General features: G+C 42.7%; 1 protein-coding gene across 3 annotated transcripts in view; it reads left to right on the top strand.

Annotated features, from left to right (window-relative positions):
* The window catches only part of PLCB3 (phospholipase C beta 3), a 244,207-nt gene that overhangs the window by 169,849 nt on the left and 47,866 nt on the right, over window positions 1-26,492 (top strand). For all 3 annotated transcript variants that reach the window (XM_073605354.1, XM_073605353.1, XM_073605355.1), the window contains exons 14-24: window positions 933-1,113; window positions 3,290-3,394; window positions 5,525-5,589; window positions 5,669-5,765; window positions 8,238-8,322; window positions 11,076-11,200; window positions 15,725-15,879; window positions 15,969-16,130; window positions 16,645-16,744; window positions 25,690-25,794; window positions 25,967-26,055. In XM_073605354.1, coding sequence (XP_073461455.1) covers window positions 933-1,113; window positions 3,290-3,394; window positions 5,525-5,589; window positions 5,669-5,765; window positions 8,238-8,322; window positions 11,076-11,200; window positions 15,725-15,879; window positions 15,969-16,130; window positions 16,645-16,744; window positions 25,690-25,794; window positions 25,967-26,055 — 1,269 coding nt within the window. The remainder of the gene's footprint in view (window positions 1-932; window positions 1,114-3,289; window positions 3,395-5,524; window positions 5,590-5,668; window positions 5,766-8,237; window positions 8,323-11,075; window positions 11,201-15,724; window positions 15,880-15,968; window positions 16,131-16,644; window positions 16,745-25,689; window positions 25,795-25,966; window positions 26,056-26,492) is intronic.

Genomic DNA, 26,492 nt, shown 5'->3' with positions numbered 1-26,492 from the left:
TAAAGCGTTCACTCAATACCCTAAATTTGTCTTCACTGGATTAACCCTTATATGTCATGAGAGAGCAGTCAGTAGAAGCTGCCATGTATTGACAGCATACACTGATAATTGCATTCATTGTATCCTTGAATTGTCATTCTATCTGTTTTGAATCTGGATTCAATATTAGCTATTTAAGATTTTTTTTTTTCTTCCCAAAATTGCATTTATCTTTTTTATCTGAAGCAGCCTTATCTCTTACAATTAATGATCTATTTTTGGGCCCCAATAACTTTTTTTTTTTTTTAAAGGTAACTTTATTGTACACCAAGCTTACAAGTACAAAACATGAAAGGGAAATAGAACAAACAGTGCTCAGACAATGGAACATAGATGATACAGAATGTCCATTTAGTACACTAACATCAAATAGTAAAGGAGCAATTGAAGACATGAGGTGCAGTGTGCTAACCATGCAATATGCTTTAATCACAGTGCTCAATAAAGTTAGCAAGTGAGCCCTAGCACCAAGCAGTATCTTAAGTATAAGGTAGTATGGATCCCAAATCTTATGACATTTTTTAGGGCAGGGATCCTCAAACTACGGCCCTCCAGCTGTTGCAGAACTACACGTCCCATGAGGCATTGTAAAACTCTGACATTCACAGACATGACTAGGCATGATGGGAATTGTAGTTCCTGAACAACTGGAGGGCCGTAGTTTGAAGACCCCTGTTTTAGGGCAACCCTTGGCTTCATATGTCAATTTGTATAGTGGAAGTGCCTGCTTAACAAGTTTGAGCCAAAAAGCCATAGTAGGGGAAACCTGAGATTTCAAGTGAGGGCCTCAATAATTAATATCTTCCAATACATAATCTGAAGTAACTTCAATTGCCTATGTATTTCTAACCCTTTTTCTATCTTCACATTTGGCTCCTTAATGTTTTTTCTAGCTCCAGCCAGGATTTTCTCTTCCAAGCCCACAAGAACTGCTGGGGAGGATCTTAGTAAAGAATAAAAAAAGGCACAGAGTGGGGGCAAAGGGTCCTGAAGGAAGTGTGAAAAGAAGAGTCAGCGAACAGCCATCCAATACTTACAGTGACTCCTCCAGCATCTGTGATTCACCTGCAGTAGGTATGGGACCACATTCAACTTTTTGGCAGGTTTTCTTTAAGATAGGATGGTCGATGGCTCTGGGAGAAGTGAAGGGGTGAGTTCTGAGGAACTGTCTGAATTCACCTGATCCTAATAGGATAGAGAAGATGTCAGAGAGCAGGGATTGCCCAAGAGTAGTCTTATAGCCTCACCTGCCCTTAAGTTGTGAGTGAGGATATTGGAATGAACGGGGCAGTTTAGATGCTGACGCAAGACCACTCATTCCAATAACAAACTTCCTATATGACTTTGTCAAAAGACACTCTCTGTGCTGGTGTCGATATGTGACCGGTAGATCACGACCAATCCCAGCAGCTTCTCAGCATGTACATGACAACATCCAGCCCACTCACCCTGCAGAGCTTAAGCCTAAGCAAGCCCTGTTTTTCCTCATGTGTCCTGGATTTGGCACCTGTTGCGACTTGTAGGAGCAGAAGGTAAGTGGCAGGTGCTGTTGTATATGGACATTATGCCTGCCTCTGAAGAGGTAGGTGGATGAGGTGCAGGAAAAGATGAAGCACCTGAAAAGGATGCCAGGGGAAAGCCATAAGCGAACTGGAGGAACAACGCAGTGTGATTCAAATTCATAGACGTAGAGAGATCATTATCAAATTCTGACTCGATAAGGTGTTGGACTAGAATTTTAAAATTTTTCGTGCCACCAATTTGTGTCCCACTTCCCACCCTGCACATCCCCCTTTTTTCCTTCCATGTTTCTCTCGACGTCCCCCCTTTCTCTCTGCATGCTTGACCCCTGCACTCTGCAAAAATACTGAGTTCTACACTCTGCAGTACTTACTTTTGACCTCGGCATTCTGCGTTGCTCACTCCTGACCTTGACACTCTGCATTGCTCACTCCTGACCTCAGCACTTTAAATCTTCCTTACTTTTTAATGGGTACTTGCTAGGTTATTCTCTGCTGTGGAAGACCAGGAATTCAGACACTTTGTAAAATGTGCTGGCTTACTATGAGTTAAGTCCAACAAGGTGCATGCTACCTCCTCTATTTTCAAATGACAGCTTTACTAAGTACCAGGAGTACAGCTATCAGTACACTCCCAGTGCTCTGACAGGAGAAAAGCTGTCTTCCCCACATTCAACATCTCTGCCCATCCCTACCCTCTGCTGTTCATTCACAGAAGACTTTCCATTTTGTGAATGGATTCACATAATACAAAGTGCTCTGTGATTATGCAGGAGAGGGGTGGGCTCACCTCCTGCTGGCATTAAGACCAGAAGGTTTAGTGTCAGAGTGCCAGCAGTATAGAGATAGCTGTACTCCTAGCACTCAGTAAAAATGTCAGTTGTAAATTAAAGAGACAAGTCCACGAGGTGGCATGCACCTTGTTGGATTTTTCCCCCTAGTAATCCAGGATATTTTACAAGGTAGCCAATATTCCTAGATTTCAGTTTTAAAGATGATAATGTAGCAAGGCCTCTAAGGTAGCCTACCCCTGTTCTGTAGTATTTCTGTTTTTGCTTCTCTCCTGGTTTCTACATAAAAGTTTATGTAGGAAAATGAGGGGAGAGGTGGAGGAGCTGTCAGCACAGATAGTAATTGGACATTTCCAGAAAGAAGAGAGGGCTGTGATGTGCAAGGAGGAGGGGGGACTGTGCTAGGGAACTGGCTTTCGAAGTAGCCAAGTTTGCTAGTAGGTTTAGAGGCAAATTGCGTGTAAATAAAAAATGTTTTTTTGAAATGAGAAATACTGTAAGTAATCACAAAAAATACAAAAATTTCTGTGCTTTTACCTTCAGTTGGTGACAGGGTCTCTTTAAAGAATATTTTATTTGTTGTCAGAAATACATAGGGCCTAATTTCCAAACAGTCTTGAAGTCAAAGTGTACAAATTTAAATGCTATTTTATGATTGTTGTAAATCACTGAAAGAATAGTCAGCAGATTAGGACTAACAGGATTTATTGAGAAGTGTTGAAGTTTTATGCATATTAGAATGTATAGTTGAAAGTGATTTTACTGGAAAACCACACAAAGAATCAAATTGTTTTGTAAGAGCATCTGTCACATGCAATGGACTCACACATACAAGTTTAGTTTGAACCAGTATTCATGAGTAGATCGAAGGATTTACTGTACTGTAGAGATTGTTTAAACTTCTGTTCGTTTTCTCACAATTATATATTCCATGTGCAGGTACTTTGAACTCTGACTCAGCTGATGTTTCTCTGACACTTTCTAATGGAGATGAACAAATAGAGGAGAGGATCCCCAAGTGTGTAGAGCCACGGAAATCCATAGGTAAAGACGCAGGCTGTGACAGTGAGATGACGATAATTTGTATAGTTACAGTGCCTTGCAAAAGTATTCACCCCCTTGGCTTTTTATCTATTTTGTTACATTACAGCCTTTAGTTCAATGTTTTTTTTAATCTGAATTATATGTGATGGATCAGAACACAATAGTCTAAGTTGGTGAAGTAAAATTAGAAAAATATGTACATAAAACTATTTTTCAGAAATTAAAAACTGATAATCGGCAGGTGTGTATGTATTCACCCCCTTTGTTATGAAGCCCATAAAAAGCTCTGGTGCAACCAATTACATTCAGAAGTCACATAATTAGTGAAATGATGTCCACCTGTGTGCAATCTAAGTGTCACATGATCTGTCACTACATATACACACCTTTTTGAAAGGCCCCAGAGGCTGCAACACCTAAACAAGAGGCACCATTAACCAAACACTGCCATGAAGACCAAGGAGCTCTCCAAACAAGTAAGGGACAATGTTATTGAAAAGTACAAGTCAGGGTTAGGTTATAAACAAATATCCAAATCTTTGATGATCCCTAGGATCACCATCAAATCTATCATAACCAAATGGAAAGAACATGGCACAACAGCAAACCTGCCAAGAGACGGCCGCACACCAAAACTCACGGACCGGGCAAGGAGGGCATTAATCAGAGAGACAGCACAGAGACCTAAGGTAACCCTGGAGGAGCTGCAGAGTTCCACAGCAGAGGCTGGAGTATCTGTACATAGGACGACAATAAGCTGTACGCTCCACATATTTGGGCTTTATGGCAGAGTGGCCAGAAGAAAGCCATTACTTTCAGCAAAAAACAAAATGGCACGTTTTGAGTTTGCAAAAAGGCATGTGGGAGACTCCCAAAATGTATGGAGGAAGGTGCTCTGGTCTGATGAAACTAAAATTGAACATTTTAGCCATCAAAGAAAACGCTATGTCTGGCGCAAACCCATCACATCACCCAAAGAACACCATCCCCACAGTGAAACATGGTGATGGCAGCATCATGCTGTGGGGATGTTTTTCAGCAGTCGGGACTGGGAAACTGGTAATGCCTGTACACACGACTGGTTTTGCCGTCGGAATAAACTCTGAAGGTTTTTACGACGGAGTTCCGATGGAATTCCGCTCAAGCTGTCTTGCATACACACGATCACACCAAATTCCAACCGTCAAGAACGCGGTGATGTACTAGAAAACGGAAGTTCAATAGCCAGTAGCCAATAGCTTCCATCTTGTACTTGCTTCAGAGCATGCGTCTTTTTGGTGCGTCGAAACAGCATACAGACTAGCGTTTTTTCCGATCAAAAAAATATAGAACATGTTCTCTATCTAAGTCCGTTTGAATTTTCGACACAAAGTGTCAGATGGGGCATACACACAGTCAGAATATACGATGAAATGCTCCCATTGGACTCTTTCTGTCAGAAATTCCGCTTGTTTGTTCGTGCCATAAGAGTTGAGGGAAAGATGGATGGTGCTAAATACAGGGATATTCTTGAGCAAAACCTGTACCACTCTGTGTGTGATTTGAGGCTAGGATGGAGGTTCACCTTCCAGCACGACAATGACCCCAAACACACTGCTAAAGTGGTTTAAGGGAAAACCTGTAAATGTGTTGGAATGGCCTAGTCAAAGCCCAGACCCCAATCCAATAGAAAATCTGTGGTCAGACTTAAAGATTGCTGTTCACAAGTGCAAACCATCCAACTTGAAGGAGCTGGAGCAGTTTTGCAAGGAGGAATGGGCAAAAATCCCAGTGGTAAAATGTGGCAAGCTCATAGAGACTTATCCAAAGCGACTTGGAGCTGTGATAGTCGCAAAAGGTGGCTCTACAAAGTATTGACTTTAGGGGGGTGAATAGTTATGCACATTAACTTTTTCTGTTATTTTGTCCTATTTGTTGTTTGCTTCACAATAAAAAAAAACAGAAAACATCTTCAAAGTTGTGGACATGTTCTGTAATTTAAATGATGCAAATCCTCAAACAATCTATGTTAATTCCAGGTTGTGAGGCAACAAAACGAAAAAAAGGGGGTGAATACTTTTGCATGGCACTGTAGATTTATACCACTGCTCTTGGCTCTGCTCACTTCCTTTGTTTCCTTGTTCTCTTTAGACCGTGATGCTTATAGTGAGGAGGAGGAAGATGAAGAGCCTTCTGACCCTAAAAAGTCAGACGAAGTAAGTCCTATAGCTAAACTGTCTTTCTCTTCCTATTTATAGCTCTTAAATATTTTTGACTGCTAAATTTTCATTTCAGGGCACTGCTAGCAGTGAAGTCAGTGCCACCGAAGAAATGTCCAATCTTGTTAACTACGTGGAACCTGTAAAGTTCAAGTCATTTGATGTGGCCAACAGTGAGTAGCTGAGGGATGGAGTTTGATCGGGAGTGTCTTAGTTTAAAGTATTAGTTTATACTCCTTTTGAGTTGGTTAGAACCTCTATATGTTTTTTATCGCTAATTTGGGCTCTGTTGGAGAGATTTAAAGAGGAGCTCCAGGCTCCTCCCAAAAAATTAGGTCAGCAGCTACAAATACTGTAGCTGCTGACTTTTAATATAAGGACACTTACCTGTCCAGGGATCCTGCAGTGTGGTCACCCGAGCCGATTCTTCAATTGGCTTCGGGTCCAGGCACCAGCATCTTGACTAAGGTAAACGTCAGTGAAGCGGCTTCAAAACTGGCTTCCAACTGCGCATGTGCGAGCCGTGCTGCGTTTTGTGAATTGGTTCCGCAGTCTTCTGGGACCTGTGATGTGTCCCCGAAGACTGCGGGGGAAAGAGGGTGAAGCTCCACTTTAACCAAATTTCCTTACTTGGTGACAGTAAATTTTTACTAAACATGGAAGTGAAGGGCAAATGTCCAAAATAAAAAGTGTGCTTTTTTAAACATTTTTTAAGAAAGTAGAGAAGCTATAACCACTGTAAGCCCTTGGGTTCCTATTTAAGCCAGTTTCACACTGCTGCACTGCAGTTTGGCCGCCGCATGGGTGCACCTGTGTTTTTTGTCATGTGGTCAACCCATGGTTTCCCTTAGGCTTTCTATTAGGTTGCACATTTTTGGCACATTTTCTGAAAGTGCACAGGATGCAGTATGCAGGACTTGTGGTGCGCTTTCAGAAAAGGCACCAAAACCACGCGACCTAATAAAAAAAGTCTATAGGAAACCATGATTTATCCACACAAACACGGGTACACCCACACTGCAGCCAACCAAACTGCAGAGCAGCAGTGTGAAACTGCCCTTAGGTGTGTATATATACTTTTTATTTTATTTTTTTATAAAAACGACTTTTACATTGTTAGGCTTTGCACCTCTAAAGTTATTTATTAATTACGCCCTGTTTCACAGCTTTTCATTGCTGTCTGTTTCCATGCTGTAGATTTTCCCTTCCTGTCTGCTGAGGAAAACTCTCTCTAATAGAGCCCCAAATAGCAGTAAACATTATGGGTTTCAACTCTATTCACAAACTTATAATGAAAAAAAGTTTAGCCTTGACATAGGAATTGTTTACTCTCGTGTTGCTCTCTGAAGAGGGTTCCGCAGTGGAGGTTATGTGGCCACCTCACTACCTGTTTTCACCCCTACAAAACTTGCACCACCGCAACGCATGCAATTGCAAGATAACCCCATGCAGTTGAATAGGTTGTGTTATGTCTGTGAGGATATATTTTGCCGCACTGTTTTGCAAAGTATTGTTGCCGTGTCATACTATATGTACACCCCCATCAGCTGCCTTTGCAGCTTAAGGCGGAGCAATTGGGGGGCTTTAAAAATATGGCTCAGTGTGTTTTTAGGGCTGCCCAACTGCAAGTGTAAACAAGGCCTAACTCATGCAGTTGAAACAATTACTAAGGCTTGGTTCACACTTATGCGTCCGCTAGAGCTGCACGATTAATTGTTAAGAATCGAAATTGCTATCTTTTTCCCTTCCCGATCTTCAAAACAGCATCAAGGTATTTCTAACAAGTGCAGAGTTCTAACAGCTGGGGAAAAAAAATCCAGGCAGCCTGCCAAGTTTTTTTTACAACAGGAGAATAAGTAGAAACAAAGTATCTTTTCATTCTTTTATCAAAGGAAAGGCATGTAGATGAGGGAAGTTTAACCATTTAAAGACCAAACCTTTTCTGACATTTGTTGCTTACAAGTAAAAATCATTATTTTCTGCTAGAAAATTACTTGGAGCACCCAAACACGATATTTTTATTTTTTTTGCAGAGACCCTAGAGAACAAAATGGTGGTTGTTGCAATATTTTATGGCACACTGTATTTGCGCAGCGGTTTTTCAAACGCAATTTTTAATTTAAAAAAAAAAAAAACAAATCATAAAGTTAGCCCAATTTTTTTTTTTTTTGTATAATGTGAAAGAAGATGTTACACCGCGAGAATCGTGAGAGAATTATTCTAAGCAAAAAAATTGTGATTCCCATTTTAGCCAGAATCGTGCAGCTCTAGCGTCCGCTGCAGCCCATGTTTGCACGAGCACAGCAGCCCATTCAATTGAATGGGCTGCTGTACCAGTGGGAAACACAGGAAAAAGCTTCCTGCACCTAAGCATGTAAGAAATAATTTCACTACAAAGCCTTATTAATTTGTTTTCATACTAAATTGATCAAAGAGCAAGTTTATGGAATTAAAGACTTGATGTTTACAGCAAATATGTTTTGGTTAAAAGTAACTAGCTTATGTTTATTTCTCCTCTTCTTTTTTTTTTTCCTTGCTACTGTCTGTTTACATATCATCGTTATTACAAACTTTTCCTACTCTGCATCCATCTTTATCTACATTTTTGTTTCTCGCCACTTTACTGACCCTCCCTCCTTCCTCAGAGAGGAATAAATATTATGAAATGTCTTCATTTGTTGAGACTAAGGCACTGGAGCAGCTAACGAAATCTCCCATGGAGTTTGTGGAGTATCCTTCTCTCATGCTGTTCAGTTAAGAGTAATCATACTGTATAGAGTATATACTGTGTAAGCCATAGATTATAGCAGGAAAGTGACAACATAGTCATAGGTGATACCTTCCATGGACTAACTAAAAATAATTTATACTGAACACACAGTTCTTTTTATGTGGCATGGTAACAGAGAACACGGTATTATCAAAAATGCATACTTTAAAAACATTCAGGTTGCCAACTAAGGCCTGTTTCACACGTGTGGCCAGGGGACAGTAAAAACAGGTGGTTGAGCCGTGGTTTGACTGCCCACTTAAAAGTTACCATACAGCCAGAAGAGGCTGTACACATGCCATGGCCACAGTGCTTTGCCCCGCGGCACATTTGACGCAGCATGTTGAGTTGACAGGCAGCACTACCTGGCAAATGTGACTATTCAAGTGGATGGGACCGTGCTGCAACTGCGAGCCAAACTCTTTGACTCACAGTTGCAACTTATCCATTCCATTAAACTTGCATTCAGCAGGTGACAGTATATCCTCCTAAATGATGGCCAGTGGCTGCCTAGCCCATTCTGAAAAGTGACCGTGGATCGTTTTTCAGAAGCTGCTCATGTTCATTCACATTCACCCCCTGTATAGAGCGTGAAGGAATTTAAGATGTTGTCTGCAACAGCTATCCAGATGCCTAGTTTTATTTTCTAATCCTCGCTAGCAATGTTATGACTGAAATCCTATTGGATGGGCATTGCTCCAATTTCTTCCAGTTTTAAATATGCTAAAGCAACATGCCAGAAAATAGCTTTGTTTCACCAGGACTTTCTAGTAAACTGGTAGGCGTTTGCTATAAAATTAATTATATTATCAAACTAAAACATGATCCCTGGTAGCACAAGGATATAAAGCTTCTGACCTGGCGCATTTTTAATGTGCAAACTAACTGAATGCAGCTATAAGGTGACATTGCTTAGGTTATGATGAACATTGAGGTATCAGCCTGTCTGGTAATGTGTTTTCATACCAGTGGAATGTGCCTTGCACTTCTCCCTAACACAGCTGACAGATGAATTTTAAACCTATTCAGAAAATCAAACAACTGGCCGCAACTCATTCTTCTGACCAACTGTGTCCAGTTCTAGCTCAATTGTCCTAAGAAGTGCCCAAATTAGGCACATTACTTGCAAAGATCAAGCTCAGTATGGGCATCTTCATGTGTTTAAGGGTACATTCACACCTGTAAATGTACCCTGCACGCAATTTGTCCCCTTTCACATGGGCGCCTCTGCTATGCGGAATCCGCTTGCTCAGCGGGGTGGATCTCTCCGCTGATCCCCACTGAGCAGGCAGGTCCGTGTCTGCTTTGCATAGCGCACACAGTCCCGCTCGCCTTTATGGGGCAAGCAGATGGACACAGACCACCTTTCTGTTTCCATCCAATCCAGTATTAGATGGATGGAAAATAGGATCACTATCCATCTGTTTTTGGCAGACCGGATCGGATCAGATGGCAGCGTGTGTCAGCGGACGATGCAGTTTCCCATCAGGTCCACCTGAAAAAGTTACTGGCGGACCTGATCGGACAGCCCATGTGAAAGGGGGCTTACTTGTGAGAACCCCAGCGGGGGTTCCCGCGATTATCTGTAAATAGGCAGGCCCATTGAAAGCAATGGGAGGCTGATGGCTCTCACAGCTAATCACACCCACTCATATGTAATCACATGTTACATTTAGACGCAAGTAATGAGCCCTTTAGACAGACTGTGTGCTTTCAAGACCGATTACTCGCATGTAATTGCTGCTTGAGAGATTATATGCGAGTGAGCACACTTAGCTGTGGGAGTCGGCATCCTACTATTGCTTTAGATGGGGCTGCCTACTCAAGGGTAATCGTGGGCAGGGTGCATTAACAAGTGTGAATGCACCCATAAGCAGGCCATAGACGGTTTGAATCCCAGCCTGTTCAGCAGGGACCAGCTGAGATTCTAACCACGTATGGGCAGGCTGAATGTACCCAAGTTGATCGTTCAACTTGGGTACAACCCACATGTCAGATTTTACATGTGATTATTGCTGGCAGCTATTGTAGCTGCTAGCAGTAAACACGGTGTTCTCCCAGCGGGGACAACTCTGCAGGGTGAACACAATGGCCCTGCGGGAGGAATTCCCCCCATCCACACTGACTGTAACCTGTGGTTGCAGGAAAGAAAATCGTTCCATCTATGGCTGACTTTAAAGCTGCATAAGTCACTTCTGACCTGTTTACTGATTGACTAGTGGTCAGTAAGGGGTCGCATCACATTCAATCAAAACTGTGCGTCTCAAGCCCAGTAGTTACCTGCCACTGTTTAGGAAACATCAGAAAGTATACGAGAGGAGCTCATTTACTGAAATTGATGGCAGGATAGCCTACATCCTGCAGAAACTTTTAAATACCAAGAATTTCCAGGGGAATTGGACAAATCTGTAGGTAAAATTGAAACCCCTTAATAATGCTGTGTATCTTTAATGTCCTTCTCATGTTGACTATGTTTAAGCATTTTGCCTTTTTTACCATTTTGACCCATGGTGGTGTCTTCTGTGACAGTTTCTGTATGTATCCTCAAATGTTTCTTTTTGAATTACCTATAAATTAACATTCTCTGTCTCCCGTCCTTGTTTTGTGGCTCATCAATAATCCACCTACCATCACTGTCACCTTCCTTGGCCCTCTCATCACTGCCTCCTGTCTTCTCTATCCGCGTTCTTTCTCTTGACTCCCCTCCTATCAGATATAATAAGAAGCAGCTAAGCCGTATCTATCCGAAAGGAACTAGAGTGGATTCTTCTAATTACATGCCACAAGTTTTCTGGAATGCAGGATGTCAGATGGCTGCATTGAATTTTCAAACACTGGGTAAGCATTTCAGCACAGCTGACTCGCTAGTAGTTTTTTTATTTGTAATAGTCATAATAGGAGGATGTAGTGTTTTATGGGGTTGTTTGTTTTCATAGATGTAGCATAGTGATGACAAGTGGATTCCTTGTGCTTTTCTGCAGAATTTTTGTGTTTCAGTATTTGGAAGGGCTGATATAGCCTTCATAGACGAGCAATGAGGCCAGTTTCATGTACGTCATGCACTGTATAAATGCTGAAGGTGGGGAGACTTCACTGTACCACATGTTCTTCTCCTCTGCTACAGATGTCTAAGCAGACACTTCATCTTCACAAAGAATAGTTTCTTTTACTTCATAGCTGTTTCCTTTATTAACAAGTAGCAAAGTCAGCATCACGTACAAGCACTGCCTAAAAGCTCATAGTAGGACAATGTCAACATTCCACACAATCTTATCCTACGACACCTCACTACAGGAAAAAATAGTTTTCTTATATTTCATAGTTGTGTTTTTATATATATATATATATATATATATATATATATATATATATATATATATATATATATATATATATATATATATATATATATATATATATATATATATATATAGTAGAGGAGAACCACACACAGCTTTCAATCTAGTGCCAGCAAACAGGTCCTCCCACTGACCTTGTATATATAAGAATAAAGTTCCAGAGGTTGGTGCACTTAAAAATTGTTGTGTTCTGACTGATCTAAGGAAGGGTGCGAACAAATCAGCCCGAAACGTATGATGATTGTAATGATTTTGTCTGAAGTGATTCTACTTACTTTGTAATCTTTTTCCAAAGATTTGATGGAATAAAGAAACAATTTTTAAAGTGGAGTTCCACCCAAAAATGGAACTTCCACTTTTTGGATTCCTCCCCCCCCTCCGGTGTCACATTTGGCACCTTTCAGGGGGGAGGAGGGAGCAGATACCTGTCTAATACAGGTATTTGCTCCCACTTCCTGGCATAGATCACCGCGGTGATTGCAGTGACCTACGCCACTTCTGCCGCCTACCCCGTCCTCCCCAGCTGTATACTGGGAGACACAGAATACAGCAGGGACCTGAGAGGACGCGCAGCGCGACTTGCACATGCGCAGTAGGGAACCAGGAAGTGAAGCCGCACGGCTTCACTTCCTTATTTCCTTACCAAGGATGGCGGCGGCAGCAGCTGAGCGCCGAAGGACGGATTGGCTTCGGCTGCCAACACCGTGGGCTCCCTGGACAGGTAAGTGTCCATATATTAAAAGTCAGCAGCTGCAGTATTTGTATCTGCTGGCTTTTAATATTTTCTTTTCAGCAAACCTCCGTGCAGCAACCTCTGGAACCTTATATATATATATATATATATATATATATATATATAAATCAAATATCTTACTCAAAACACTGTTCTGTATTGTTTTGTTTGACATCTGTTTGTTATCTTAGGCCCCTTTCACACCAGCCGATCCACCTGCTCAGAGGGGGGATCTTTCCGCTGATCTCCTGCTAGAGGACACAGCCCGCTGTCCTCTATGGGCTATCGGATGGAAACTGACTGCCTGTCCTTTTCCATCCGACTGTTATGTGATCAGATGTCGGTGAGTGTCAGCAGACGTGCTCCATAGAGAGTAATGGTTGGTCCGATCAAGTCCGCCTGAAAAAACATTTTTATGTGCGTATGATGTTTTTTTTGTTTAAAGCTAAACTGTAGGCAGATATAATAAGCACAAATTAACACCGCTCTGTAATTAGACATTATTATATTTTTAATGCAAGCAGCCTAAATCTGGCCATACACTGATAACATTTTGCTGGTTCAGCAGGGACCAGCCAGGTTTCAGTCTGTGTGTGGCCATCCCTGCTCGACAGAAGTCTTTTGTTGATCAGTGGCTGCCATTCCGTGTACTCTGACAGTGGCAGGTTCCACTGTCAGAATACAATGTCCTGGCAGCGGGATTTTTTCCATCCACCTCATCTGTGTAGCTGGAGGAATCTGTTAATTTTTTTTTCTTTGTTCAGCCTGCTGGGTGAATGATCCTATTATGACAGTTAAAAGGTGTCAGGGGATCAAAGGCACAAAATCCCATCAAAAGTACATTGGAAAGTTACAAAAAGTAGGGACTTAAACGTGCCAAATCTATACTCCACAAAGACCATTTTTATGTATATTAATTAAACCCTTTGCACCAGCACCTCTTGATGCTTTAAGAGATTTCAGATTTGAAAAACTCATGCATCAGTGGGTTTAACCCAGGAGGATACTGTGCAGTTGTTCCCTCTTCTCGGGTTCCCCACCGACGCTCCTGGCCCCTCCCTCCTGCCGAATTTCCCCACAGCAAGCTGCTTGCTGTGGGGGCACCTAAGCAGGATCGCTCCCGAGCCACTGCTCTGCGTGTCCTTTCACACACAGAGGCGCGGCTCGGCCCCACCACCACTCCCTCATTGGATCACTGGCTGTGATTGGTAGCAGTGGAAGCCAATGGCTCTCGCTCCTGCCTCAGCAAATTAGGAGTGAGAGCCCCCAGAAAGCTGAGGTTCCCGTGCACATCACTGGATTAGGATGGTGCTCAGGTGAGTATTAGGGGGAGCTGAAGAGCTGCTGCACAGAGAAGGTTTTTTACCTTCATGCATAAAATGCATGAAGGTAAAAAACCTCGAGTCTTTACAACCACTTTAAGAAGATTAGTGCGCCCATATTGACAAACGAAGTTTGCACCAAACTGAGCCTTGGGAGTAAAATAAGTAAGCAACAGGTACAATTTCAGTGGGATATAGTCATGTATCTGTTTGTTGACCACCACACCGAAGTACTTAAAATTGAAGACAACCTTAATGTGAGACACCACCTGAGAGAGGGGAGTGGCTCAAGTAGGAGTATTACAGATTTGTCCTGATTGATCTTAAGCCCTGAAAAAGTGCCAAACTCAGTAATAAGAGAATCACTGAATACAATACCCAAGCTCTACTGCTGGTGATGCTAGCCAAGGACGAAAACCGGTGCTCGTGGCTGATATGTCTTTTCGTAGTAGGTGAGGTTGAAAAAAGACACAAGTCCATCAAGTCCAACATATGTGTGTGATTTTATGTCAGTATTACATTGTATATCCCTGTATGTTGTGGTCGTTCAGGTGCTTATCTAATAGTTTTTGAAACTATCGATGCTCCCCGCTGAAACCACCGCCTGTGGAAGGGAATTCCACATCCTTGCCGCTCTTGCAGTAATGAACCCTCTAGGCAGTTTAAGGTTAAACCTCTTTTCTGAGCCTATCATCTGCTAGGACCCCCATCCTTGATTCCCCCAGAGGTTCTCCCCCCAGTGAGTAGATTGCATTCATATTTTTGCCACCCAAATGCATTATTTTACATTTTTCCACATTAAATCTCATTTGCCACGTAGTTACCCACCCCATTAATTTGTTCAGATCTACTTGCAAGGTTTCCACATCCTGCGGAGACGTTATTGCCCTGCTTAGCATCGTCCACAAATACGGAAATTGAACTGTTGACCCTATCCTTCAGGTCGTTTATGAACGAATTAAATAGGTTTGGTCCCAGGACAGAACCCTGGGGGACCCCACTTTCCACCCCTGACCATTCTGAGTACTCCCCATTTATCACTACCCTCTGAACTCGCCCTTGTAACCAGTTTCAATCCATGTACTCACCCTATGGTCCATGCCAACGGACCTTACTTTGTACAGTAAATGTTTATGGGGAACTGTGTCAAATGCTTTTGCAAAATCCAGATACATCACGTCTACAGGCCTTCCTTTATCTAGATGGCAGCTCCCCTCCTCATAGAAGGTTAAGAGATTGGTTTGGCAAGAACGATTCTTCATGAATCCATGCTGATTACTGCTAATGATACAGTTTTCATTACTAAAATCTTGTATATAGTCCCTTATCCCCTCCAAGGGCTTGCAATACTATTGATGTTAGGCTAACTGGTCTGTAATTCCCAGGGATGAATTTTGGCCCTTTTTTAAATATTGGTTCTACATTGGCTTTTCCCCAATCAGCTGGTACCAGTCCAGTCAGTAGACTGTCAGTAAAAATTAGGAACAATGGTCTGGCAATTTCTTGACTGAGTTCTGAAATTCAGTGTCTTTGTATTCCCCTTATGTTTCCTATTTGTGTGATTTATGCTGGAGCTAATGGACCTGTGATCGCTGTTTCCTAAATTGCCCCGTATGTGCAGTACCTCAAATTTTTAACCTTGATAGATATTGCCAGCGAGTCGGTGGACTCCAATGTTAAAAATCTTTATTGGCTACTCAAGAACATCCAGAAAGAAAAGAAAACAATGCTAATGCGTTTCAGTTTTTTTCTATCTATTATAAAAAGAGGGCAATAAAAGACGATTTAGAAAGTGTTGCAAATCATCATTGGAATGGTCTTCTTTGGAGGTATGTAACTCTGATAAAAAGACTTAAAGGTCTTTAAAATAGTGGCTGTGCTGGTATGAATAAGGCCCCACCTTTCATACTTTCATTTTAATTCTAATGTTATGCTTGTTTCCCTGCAGACCTGGCAATGCAGCTGAATATGGGGATATTTGAATATAACCGGCGCAGTGGGTACCTTCTAAAGCCAGAATTCATGCGTAGGACTGATAAACCCTTTGATCCTTTCACAGAAAATATTGTTGATGGGATTGTGGCAAATACTGTAAAAATTAAGGTGAGAGGGCAGTAGAAAAGTGGAAGGAAGTAGACTGGAGAAACTAACTTTGCAGGATCAGTCCTAACTTTTTTTGTCTTTCTTCCCAGATTATCTCAGGCCAGTTCCTGTCTGATAAACGTGTTGGAATATATGTAGAGGTTGATATGTTTGGTTTGCCTGTTGACACGAAAAGAAAGTATAAGACAAAAACATCCCAAGGAAACTCTTTTAACCCTGTGTGGGACGAGGAGCCATTTGAATTCCCAAAGGTATGGACTTTTCTGGTTCCCTTTCTTTCTAACCATGTTCCACTTTCACTGTGTAACTTAAAGTGGTTGTAAAGTTAGAAGGTTTTTATATCTTAATGCATTCTAATATTTACCTGATCCCATCTCGATCCAGCGATGCTGCAGGAGAGACTCTGCTGCTCGGGACTCTCCTTCTATTGGCTGAGACAGCAGCGTGGCGCCATTGGCTCCCACTGCAGTCAGTCAGTGAGCCAATGAGGAGAGAGAGGGGGCGGGGTCGAACTGCGGCTCTGTGTCTGAATGGATAAACAGGGCCCCAGCTCGGGTGCTACCATAGCTAGCTGTTTGCTGTGGGGGCACTAAGCAGGAGGGTGAGGCCAGGGGCGTCGACAAGGGACTTGAGAAGAGGAGGATCTAGGCTGCACTGTGCAAAACCACTGCACAGAGCAGGTGAGTATAACATTTTGTTGTTATTAAATGAAAAAAAACTGAGACTTTAGTATCACTTTAATATAAGCTGCTTCATCTACTCTAGGTGGTGCTACCTACACTTGCCTCTCTTCGCATTGCTGTGTTTGAAGAAGGTGGAAAGTTTGTTGGTCACAGGATTCTGCCAGTGTCTGCAATACGACCAGGTGAGACATGAAGGCAGGGGTGGGTTATTTGTACCGTGGGCTTCCAGTTGTTCCCAGTTCATGGGATCCCCCTGCCAATTTATTTGGGTAATGCATAAAAATCGGTGCACACAGACATCTGTGTTTTGCTTTTGACACATGCCCTCAAGGAGCTTACAATCTAAGGTCCCTAACTCACATTCATACATACACATATTAGGGCTAATTTAGACAGGAGCCAATTGGCCTACCAACATGTATTTGGAGTGTGGGAAATGGTCCCCGGAGTCTCTAAGATCGTTTGGAGGACGGGCCTGATGTTATGACGTCACACCCGGCCTTTGCACTTGGAAAAAATGGCGCCACCTCGGCTAGGAAACTTAAATAGTTTTTCCTTTTTTTTTTTTTTTTTTTATTTCAGACTTCCCAGCCTAGAGGTGAGAGGTGGGGACTTATTCACCCCTTATCTCACTGTAAAGAGGACCTGTCATTCTTATTCCTAATACAAGGGATGTTTACATTCTTAGTAATAGGAAAAAAGTGATAAAAAAAAGTGTCAAACTAGAAAAATAAAAGTAAAATTAACAATAATTTTTTTCTTTTAAAGTGCCCCTGTCCCCATGTGCTCTCGCGCAGAAGCGAATACATACGTAAGTCGCACCCATATATGTAAACGGTTTTCAAATCACACATGTGAGGTATTGCGGCGAACGTTGGAGTGAAAGCAATAACTTTAGCCCTAGACCTCCTCTGTAACTCAAAACATGAAACCAGTAAAAAAAATAAAGCGCCGCCTATGGAGATATTTAAGTACTGAAGTTTGATGCCATTCCACGAGCGTGTGCACATTTTTAAGCGTGACATGTTAGGTATCTATTTACTCAGCGTAACATCATCTTTCACATTATGCAATAGGCTAACTTTACTGTTTTGTTTTTTTTTAAAGCATGAAATACCGTGATAAAGATAAAAGATGCAGATAAAAAGTTGCAACAACTGGCATTTTATTCTCTAGGGTCTCTGCTAAAAAAAAATATATAATGTTTCGGGGTTCTATGTAATTTTCTAGCAAAAATTATGATTTTTACATGTAGGAGAGAAATGTCAGAATTGGCCTGGTAGGCAAGGGAAACATTGTTTTTATTTCAAGTATCTGTCCAGTATTCCAATGTTAGAGTTCTGCCGTCCCACATATTATTGGTTGAATATTTAGTTTCACTAAGCGCAAGGCTCTTTCTGTTGTTTAATTATTTTAAAAAAACAACTGATTATTGTGGCAAGTATCAGTGGATTCCTGCAGCAGGAATCACAGATCTATGCATGCAGCTGCATCTGGGAAGCCTGTAGAAATGAAAAACAGGCAGCCATGGCTGTCCACATGTAATTGCACATGGAGTGATTTACCTGCGGTTAAGGACACGATTGTGTCCAGGGTCGATCATCTGTCCCTAATTGCAGGTAATCACTCCATGAGTGTTTGCATACAGTCAGTCGTGGCCACCTGATATTCATTTGTACAGGCTTCCCAGCTGCAGCTGTTTGCATGGACCTTTGATTCCCACCGCAGGAATTCACTTATTGTAGCCACAATAATCCACTGTTTGGTCCTAATCACCTATGTGAACACTGCCTTAGGGATTGGTTTCTTCTCAAACAGCTCCTTTACCTGCTTCCTCTGTACACATCTATTGTAACTCTATTATCTCCAGTGGTGGCCCGCCCATAAGAGGTGCGGGGGCATCGCCCCCCTAATCCATGCTCCCGGCATCTATTCTACATGCAGGGTGCCCTGGACGCATGGATTTCAATAGGAGTTCTGTTTTTTTTTTTGTTTTTTTTTAGCACATGATTAGAGCTTGAGGCTCTAATTGGCTTCAAAAAAGGGTGGGCTCAGGGCACAGAGCACTGCACATTGAGCCTACCCAGTTGTATGACAATAGCAAATTAATATTCGCTATTGTCTTCCTGATTCTTCTCCCGGCCAATCAGGAAGTGGGTCCTGTGACCCGAACAGCCAGGGAGTCTTGGGACTCCCGGGCAATCGGGTCTCAGGACCCACCACCTCTCACTACCTGTAGGAGGAGCAGCAGCACTACCCCAGATCCTTGTAAGTTACCTTCTAAGGCAAGGAGGCCTCTGAACGCCAGCCACCCGTCCATCTTCTGTTGGGGGGGGGGGGAGCACCAGCCGCCACTGGTTATCTCCATCTTGAATCTGGTGTTGTATTACTAATTGATAACCTGTGCAATAGTCTTTGCGAATTGACTCCTTAGCCTTGTGGTAAAGAGTAACTCCCCTTTTGTTGAGAGAAAACCTTCTCCTCTGGGTGATCATTGTGCACTGCAGGCATTTTAAAGTGGAGTTCCAGGCTTTTTTTTTTGTTTATTAAAAGTCAGCAGCTACAAAAAGTGTAGCTGCTGACTTTTAATAAACAGGCACTGCAGTTTTTTGAATTTCGATGCTAGGGCCAGAAATTCACCCCGGATCACACACTTATGTGCCTCCCATAAAGAAATTGGAGATACTTCTGGACTTGTGTTCTCCTGGAAATATTGACGGATGCGCGTGCGAATGTGTTCAATTGTAGGGATATCTTTAAGTAGGGAGGGGTTCAGACGCCAGATTTTCGACTTAGTTTCTACTTCCGGGAAGGCGAGAGTTACCGTGATCGGATGGTGGTCTGATAAGATCATAGGTTCTATTGTTGCTTCTTTTAGATATGATAGATCTGCCTGGGAGAGGAAGAAGTAGTCTATCCTCGAGTACTTTTGATGTGGGGCCGAGTAGAAAGTATAATCCTTTACCGAAGGTGACATAGTGTGCCATGTGTCATGTAGAGTCAGGTGTTGTAAGTTTAGCTTGATCTGTCTTAGTGCTTGGTATGTTAGGTTGGAGGATCCCGTGGAAGAGTCTAGCAGGGGATTCAAGGGTATGTTGGAGTCTCCCCCCCCCCCCCCCCCCATTAGGACCAACCCCCTCTGAAAGGCTGCTAGTTGGTCACATACTTTTTGAAAGAAGGAGACCTGATGGTCGTTTGGACTGTAAATATTAGCTAATGTCAGTTTCTTAAGTACCCTTAAGAAAAATGAACCTACCCTCCGGGTCAATAAGGGAGTCTGTAATGAGGAAGTTAGCATGTCTGGAAATTAGTATAGAGACACCTTTTGGTCTTGGCTTCGGCATTAGTGGCATGAAATACCTGGCGATATATGTGGTTTGACAATTTGGGAACGGCATCCGATCGAAAATGGGTCTCTTGTAGAAATATGAAATGAGCTCTGTGTTTAGAGAAGAGAGGACTTGCGATCTTTTTTCAGGCAGGTTCAGACCCTTTACATTCAAAGAAATGCACTTCAGTGACAGGGGAGCACTGATAACCTTGCTATGCTGCATCATTGCAGGCGGACAGGGGGATCGAGCCGACTTATTAGCAAAGGACGAGATAGGCCTCACCTAGTCTTAAAACTCTTTCCCCCTCAGGCGGGAGGACGAGGGCGGAGCCAACCCAGAAAAGGGGGGGGGGTAAGACAAGAGGGGTATCTCAGTGTATGAGGGTGGAGAGGACTAAGAGGGACAGAGAAGGAAGTGGGGGTAGATGGGAAGGGATAAAACGACAGATAGGGAGAAGCAGAAAGAAAAGAGAGAGAGGGACAGATATATCAAACCAGAGATGGATATAGAAATACTAATCCACCTAGGAAGAAACACTTCTGGAGTGTCAGCCTATGTCCTATCAGAACTGCTGTGTGGGGTAGAGAGAACGGACGGAAACCACAGGGTATGTGTACCGTCCGGGTCCAAGAAAATAGTCTAGTGGTTGTGCACGTCAATGCACCCCACTTCAAGTCAGAGGGCGGGGAGCCTGCATTGGGCAACAAACAGAGGGTAATTGCATCCTGGTCTTAAAAATAAAAAACAAAAACCTTCAAGAAACAAGAACCTTAATGAAAACTCGATCACTGAACATCACAAAACCCTAATGCTGGACACCATCGTACTTTGCATGTGAGCATATGATAAACATACATTATAACCCCCTGTGTATCCTCAGCATCCTTTACTTAATCAAGGGGTAGAGAAAAGGGGGAAGGAAAATAGGGTTGGAAAAGAGGGAAGGGGTTGGCAGACAGAATAGCGTGGCAGAGAAACCTGAAGAGGATAGAAAGAGGGCAACAAATGGAATGGAAGAGGAGAGGGAATGATCTGTAGTATAAGGGCAGCAGATACCCAAGGACAGGGGGGGGAGGGCAGGTTAGGGTACACGGGTAAATGAGATACACACCTTAATATTATAAAGAGGTTAAACTAACTTGAGCTTACATAGTCCTCACCTGTAGATATACCCTAAAGTAAATACATATAACCCTCTGCAGTATGTTCATGTCTGGGTCAGTATATCGGCTACATAAGCTACATATAACCACTGACATCCTAACTAAGTTAAGTTACTTCAACCCTAGTTTGGGATGTCGGGATGAATCCCGCTGTATCCCAGGTGTCCAAACCAAAACAGTTAGCATCTCAAACCTCTATCACCGTGAATCAACCTGGTCTTGTGGCCGTCCTCAGTGCTATTAGTGTTATGACGAAACTAAATATCCCTGTGGAGGGCTAGAGGTCTTGGTGGCAGGGTTCCAAGTGCTCCAATGAAGTCCTCACAGTGTTCATTGCAATTCTTCTGTGGAGACCTTGGAGGAGGCGATGATGATGTCTGCGGGGGAAAGTATTCTATGTCTTCAAGATCCATCATGCAAGCTGTAACCACTCTCGTGCGCGTCTTGATTGCAGATCACAGTCATTCACAAACCAACCGAGAGGAGAGCCTTACTGAAAGTCTGGAGGTATAAGGCAAGGCGTCTCAGTCTCAGAGGTTTCATCTCATCAGGGATCATTTGCATTAAAGTGTGTAGAAGGACTGGGAGAATAAGGTTAACAAAAGTGCCAGAGGATAGTGTTCTAGATGGGACTAGGCAGAAGTCACAGGCAGGTTTAATGATGTATCCAAGACGCATATATCAGTCAGCTCCAAAAATAAAAAAACAAACAACTGGACCAGCATGTGAAGGGCAACTCTAGGCTTCCAGGCGACCTCTCCTCGCTGATGGTGAGGGAGGTGATCCCGGCTGCGTGGGTAAAGGTCGCGTCGTGATGCACGGGCACTTGGAGAAGCCAGGTCACCTCTGCGTATGTGTGTTCTGTGTCACTGGGCTTTTGGGGATGGATTGAGGGACACTGGGAGCCAAGGTTCCACGGGAAAGAACTGTGCATACCAATCCGGTAATTCTATAATTGGAAGGTCCAGCTGCTAGCAAAAGGTCTGCAAGTAATCCGGCGTGCGCAGTAGTGAAGAGCGACCTCTGGATGACGCTGACAATCCAAACGGAAATTTCCAGCGATAAGTGATATTGCGGGCCCTTAGAGCATCCAACAGGGGGCGCAGAGCTCTTCTGTTTTGGAGCGTGATTTGCGACAAGTCCTGAAATAGTTTGACTTCTGCTCCGTTGGGTAAGATCTGTCCTCTCTCTCTCTCTTGCTTTGCGTAGGATTTCTTCCTTAAGTTGGAAATTAACCACACAGCACACAATGTCCCTAGGCGGTTCATTTTCAAGTGGCTGTGGTCGCAAGGCACGATGTGCCCTCTCCATTTCAATAGGGGAATCAGCCGGGCGCTCCATTAGGTCATTAAACAATGAGCAGATGTTCTGTTGTAAAGCTCCAGGGTCCACACTCTCAGGGATCCCCCGCACCCTAATATTATGTTTCCGGCCCCTATTATCAAGGTCTTCAACATGTCTATGAAGGTCAAACATTTGGGAAAGCTGGGAGTCATACACAGATTGTACTTGGCGAATGGCGGCCGCTTGTGTTTTAGAGGTTTGCTCTACAGCCTCGACGCGGTGTGCTACCTGTCATTTTTCAGGTCCGCTATTGCCGCTGTCACCGAGCTCTTGATGTCTAAAGCGAACTTCTCTAAGTCTAGGATGCTCGGCAGTAAGTCTCGGCCCATCGTTAGAGAGCCGGATGGTGTGATAGGCGAGAACGTGGTCTTGGCCTGCGAGGCCGCAGCCGTTTGGCGCTGGGTCCGGAACAGCTCCGGAATGTTCTTGCTCAGTTGCATACCTGTATCCATGATGGCCCGGGATGTAGAAGAGCTCCTGGTGGTTCTGCTCATGCTATTTTGGAGGTGCAGGCTCCCCTATAAGCTGAGTTTGGACTGCGGTACACAACAGCTCACAGATTACGCTGCCATCTCGGTCTCCGTCCAGGCCACGCCCCTTTATTGGATATGTTTTATAGCAGAAAGTAAAAAATATTATTTTTTTTTCCTTCTGCATTTTCGTTTTTTTTTTGTTTTTTTTTTAAATTTATATAATACCAAAGAAAAAACCCAGTGGTGATCAAATACCACCAAAAGAAAGCTCTATTTGTGCAAAAAAAAAAAAATTATATAAATTTAATTTGGGTACATTGTTGCATGACCATGTAATTGCCAGTTAAAGTAGCGCAGAGCCGAATGGCAAAAAAATGCCCTGGTCATGAAAGGGGTCAAACCATCCAGAGCTGAAGTGGTTAATAAACTTTGTTGCAGATTCCTATCTGTTTCTACTCTGAAAAAATAGCTGTTTGTTGTGTGCAGAGTGTATTTGAATGGGAATGACTTTTTCATTTGTAATCAGCTGATGCACTTAGTTTTCTAATGAGGAAAGTTGCAGGGTCTGCATCCCTTTTTGGAAGCAGCTCGCCAAAAATTAAATATTTGTTACAGGTGATGCCTAAAACCTGATTTGTATCTTGGGCTACATTCACACTGAGGCGATTTACAGGCACTATAGCGCTAAAAATAATGTCTGCAAAGTGCCTCTCCTTTCACTCCAGTGTGAAAGCCCGAGGGCTTTCACACTGGAGTGGTGCATTGGCAGGACGCTGGCAAGACGGTCAAAAAAGTCCTGCAAGCAGCATCTTTGAGGTGCTGTAGGAGCGGTGTATACACCACTCCTAAAGCGCCCCTGCCTATTGAAATCAATGTTAAGCGCTGTTTTGTGGGTGGTTTTAACCCTTTTTCGGCCGTTGGGGGGGGTAAAAGTGGCCTGCTAGCAGCCAAAAAGCGCCGCAAAACTATGGTAAATCGCTGGTAAAAATAGCAGCACTTTACTGCCGACGCCCACCCCAGTGTGAAAGTGCCCTAAGTGCAGACTTCATTCACACAAGAACAAATGACATTTCTGGGGAACTCTGTACACAAACTGTGTATAGAAGGCCTCCAGTTTGTCATATTGCATTGAATTTTACAGAAAATTACAGTGCTGCAGAATGAAAAGGAAAGTCAGCTTTTAATAACCTTACATTACAGTATGCCTTCTGAAGGTAGTTGTATTCGCTATGTTTTCTTAAAAATTATATATCCAAAAAATGTGATGAAGAAAAAAGTCCTCTAAGTTCTCATATGTAGATCATAACGCCACAATAGTTGTCCATCACTAATGTGTTTAGGCATCTGTGCATCAAAGCCACAACCTCAATAGTATAAACGCAGGCTTACCAGCTGTAATGACCCTCTAAAGAGAAGTCTCACAAAGAGCCCATAAGTAAAGAATGTACCAAGATCACCACATGTCTGCTGGCACTCCTTCAAGGCAACAGGAATTCCTATAGAGCTCCTCCACACATCACTAGTCCAACAGCGCTCATAAAAGAACATAGAACTGGGGCGGCACAGTGGTGTAGTGGGTAGCTCTCTTGCCTAGCAGTAAAAAGGGTCGCTGGTTCAAATCCCAACCACTACCTGCCTGGAGTTTGCATGTTCTCCCTGTGCCTGCGTGGGTTTCCTCTGGGTACTCCGGTTTCCCCCCACACTCCAAAGACATGCTGGTAGGTTAATTGGCTTCTGTCTAAATTGGCCCTAGTTTATGAATGTGAGTTAGGGACCTTAGATTGTAAGCTCCTTGAGGGTAGGGACTGATGTGAATGTACAATGTATATGTAAAGTGCTGCATAAATTGACGGCGCTATATAAGTACCTAGAATAATTATAATAGAGGCAGACACGCTACATAGAATTTAATAGGCTAAAAAATTGCACTTACATAAACGCAATAAAATATTGCACAATATAAACCTTTCTCCGCCGTCAAACACCCAATCCACCCACACTTCTGGGAACACAATGACATCAGCACGTAACTCTGGAGGTGTGTAATGCATGGTATCATATAAAGTAATGGTCAAACAAGAGAATTTGTGAATTGAACCTCCTAGGTCTCCTTTGTACTACCTTGTGTGAACACAGAGGCAGGTTTACTAAAACTGGTGCAGCTGTGCATAGTAACCAATCCGCTTCCAGGTTTTATCGCCAAACCTTAAGTCAGTAAGCTGAAGGTCCTGTATTTTTACCATGCAAGAAAAATGTTTCCCTTTAAATCCTATGGGGCTCTTCACACCACTGCTTTAGAGGAGCGGTGTGTTTTGAAAAAGTCCTGCATGCTGCATCTTTGGTGCGGTTTTTAAACCAAAAACGAGATTGCTGTAAAAACCCACTGTAATTTTGCATTTTTTGGTGCGTTTTTGAGTCACATCCATTTTTCACAGATGCAGGCAACCCAAAAACGCACCAGAAACGCATGTGTATTTACTGCGATTTTGCTACACAGCAATGTGAAAGTACCCCAAGTCTCCCCCATAGATGGCAGTCAGATGTCCAGAGATAAGTTCATCCTCCGAAAATAAAAGCAACATCATGCATGGAAGACCAAATCTAATGTCAGAAGTATGTGTTGTATGATACATGGCAGGTTGGGAGGGGGGCTTTACGTAATGGTTTGCAGTCTAATGTTTAGTTTAGTCTAAGAATGCCATGGATTTTATTTTCATTTTGGTAGATATAAGCCAGGGAAAATCAAAGTTTTTTTGTTCTTTTGCCTCAATCTGTTGTTGTATATCTCCTGATTAATCTTTTATTTATTTGTTAGGTTATCACTACATCTGTCTCAGGAATGAAATTAATCAGCCTCTATGTCTCCCGGCTTTGCTTGTCTATACCGAAGTAAATGACTATATTCCTGATAACCATCAAGGTCAGTGATAACACATCCTATTTGAGATATCTACAATATGGTTTCTTTGTATAAACATCCTTTCACCTGTGACCTTTGACCCCCCTACCTTTTATGAGTGCTAATCTAATTTATCATTGTTTCACTTTGTCTTCTTCCATGTAATGATTATGACTAACTTCATCCCCCACAGAGTACATCAAAGCTCTGATGTTCCCCACCCAACATGTCAGTCTGGATGAGAGGGCCAAGAAACTTGTGGCTCTGATTGGAGACACTGAGGTACAGAAAACACCAGGACATTCTTGAAATACATACATTCGTAATAAAAAGGCTGGGCATATTTAATGAGGCAGGATTCCAAACCAACCAATCAGAAATTATATTTCACCCATCTGACTTCAGTTTTTATTGATAGCTAGGAATTAGTAGGCACATTATCAATTCTTTATCATTAAGGGTCAGTCCTACCCAAGATTGATATTTTCTTTATCGTTGCAGTCTGGTGGACTGAGTTAGCTCTTGCCTCTTTTTTTTTTTTTTTGCTTGATCCGCCTGCCATAATACTCAACTGTTCTCTGCCTAAAAATATGGGTGTTCTCTCCTACTTTTACATGTTCCAGGTGGTTCTGTTGCCTTCTCCACAGTGTTAAAAAAAAAAAAAAAAATATCCAACATGGATTTTTGGACCCCCTTTATAATGGGCAGAGGGGTGCAGA

The sequence above is a fragment of the Aquarana catesbeiana genome, linkage group LG11, assembly GCF_042186555.1.
Source record: "Aquarana catesbeiana isolate 2022-GZ linkage group LG11, ASM4218655v1, whole genome shotgun sequence".
NCBI classification, from domain to species: Eukaryota; Metazoa; Chordata; class Amphibia; order Anura; family Ranidae; genus Aquarana; species Aquarana catesbeiana.
This window is presented reverse-complemented; position numbering and strand designations above follow the sequence as displayed.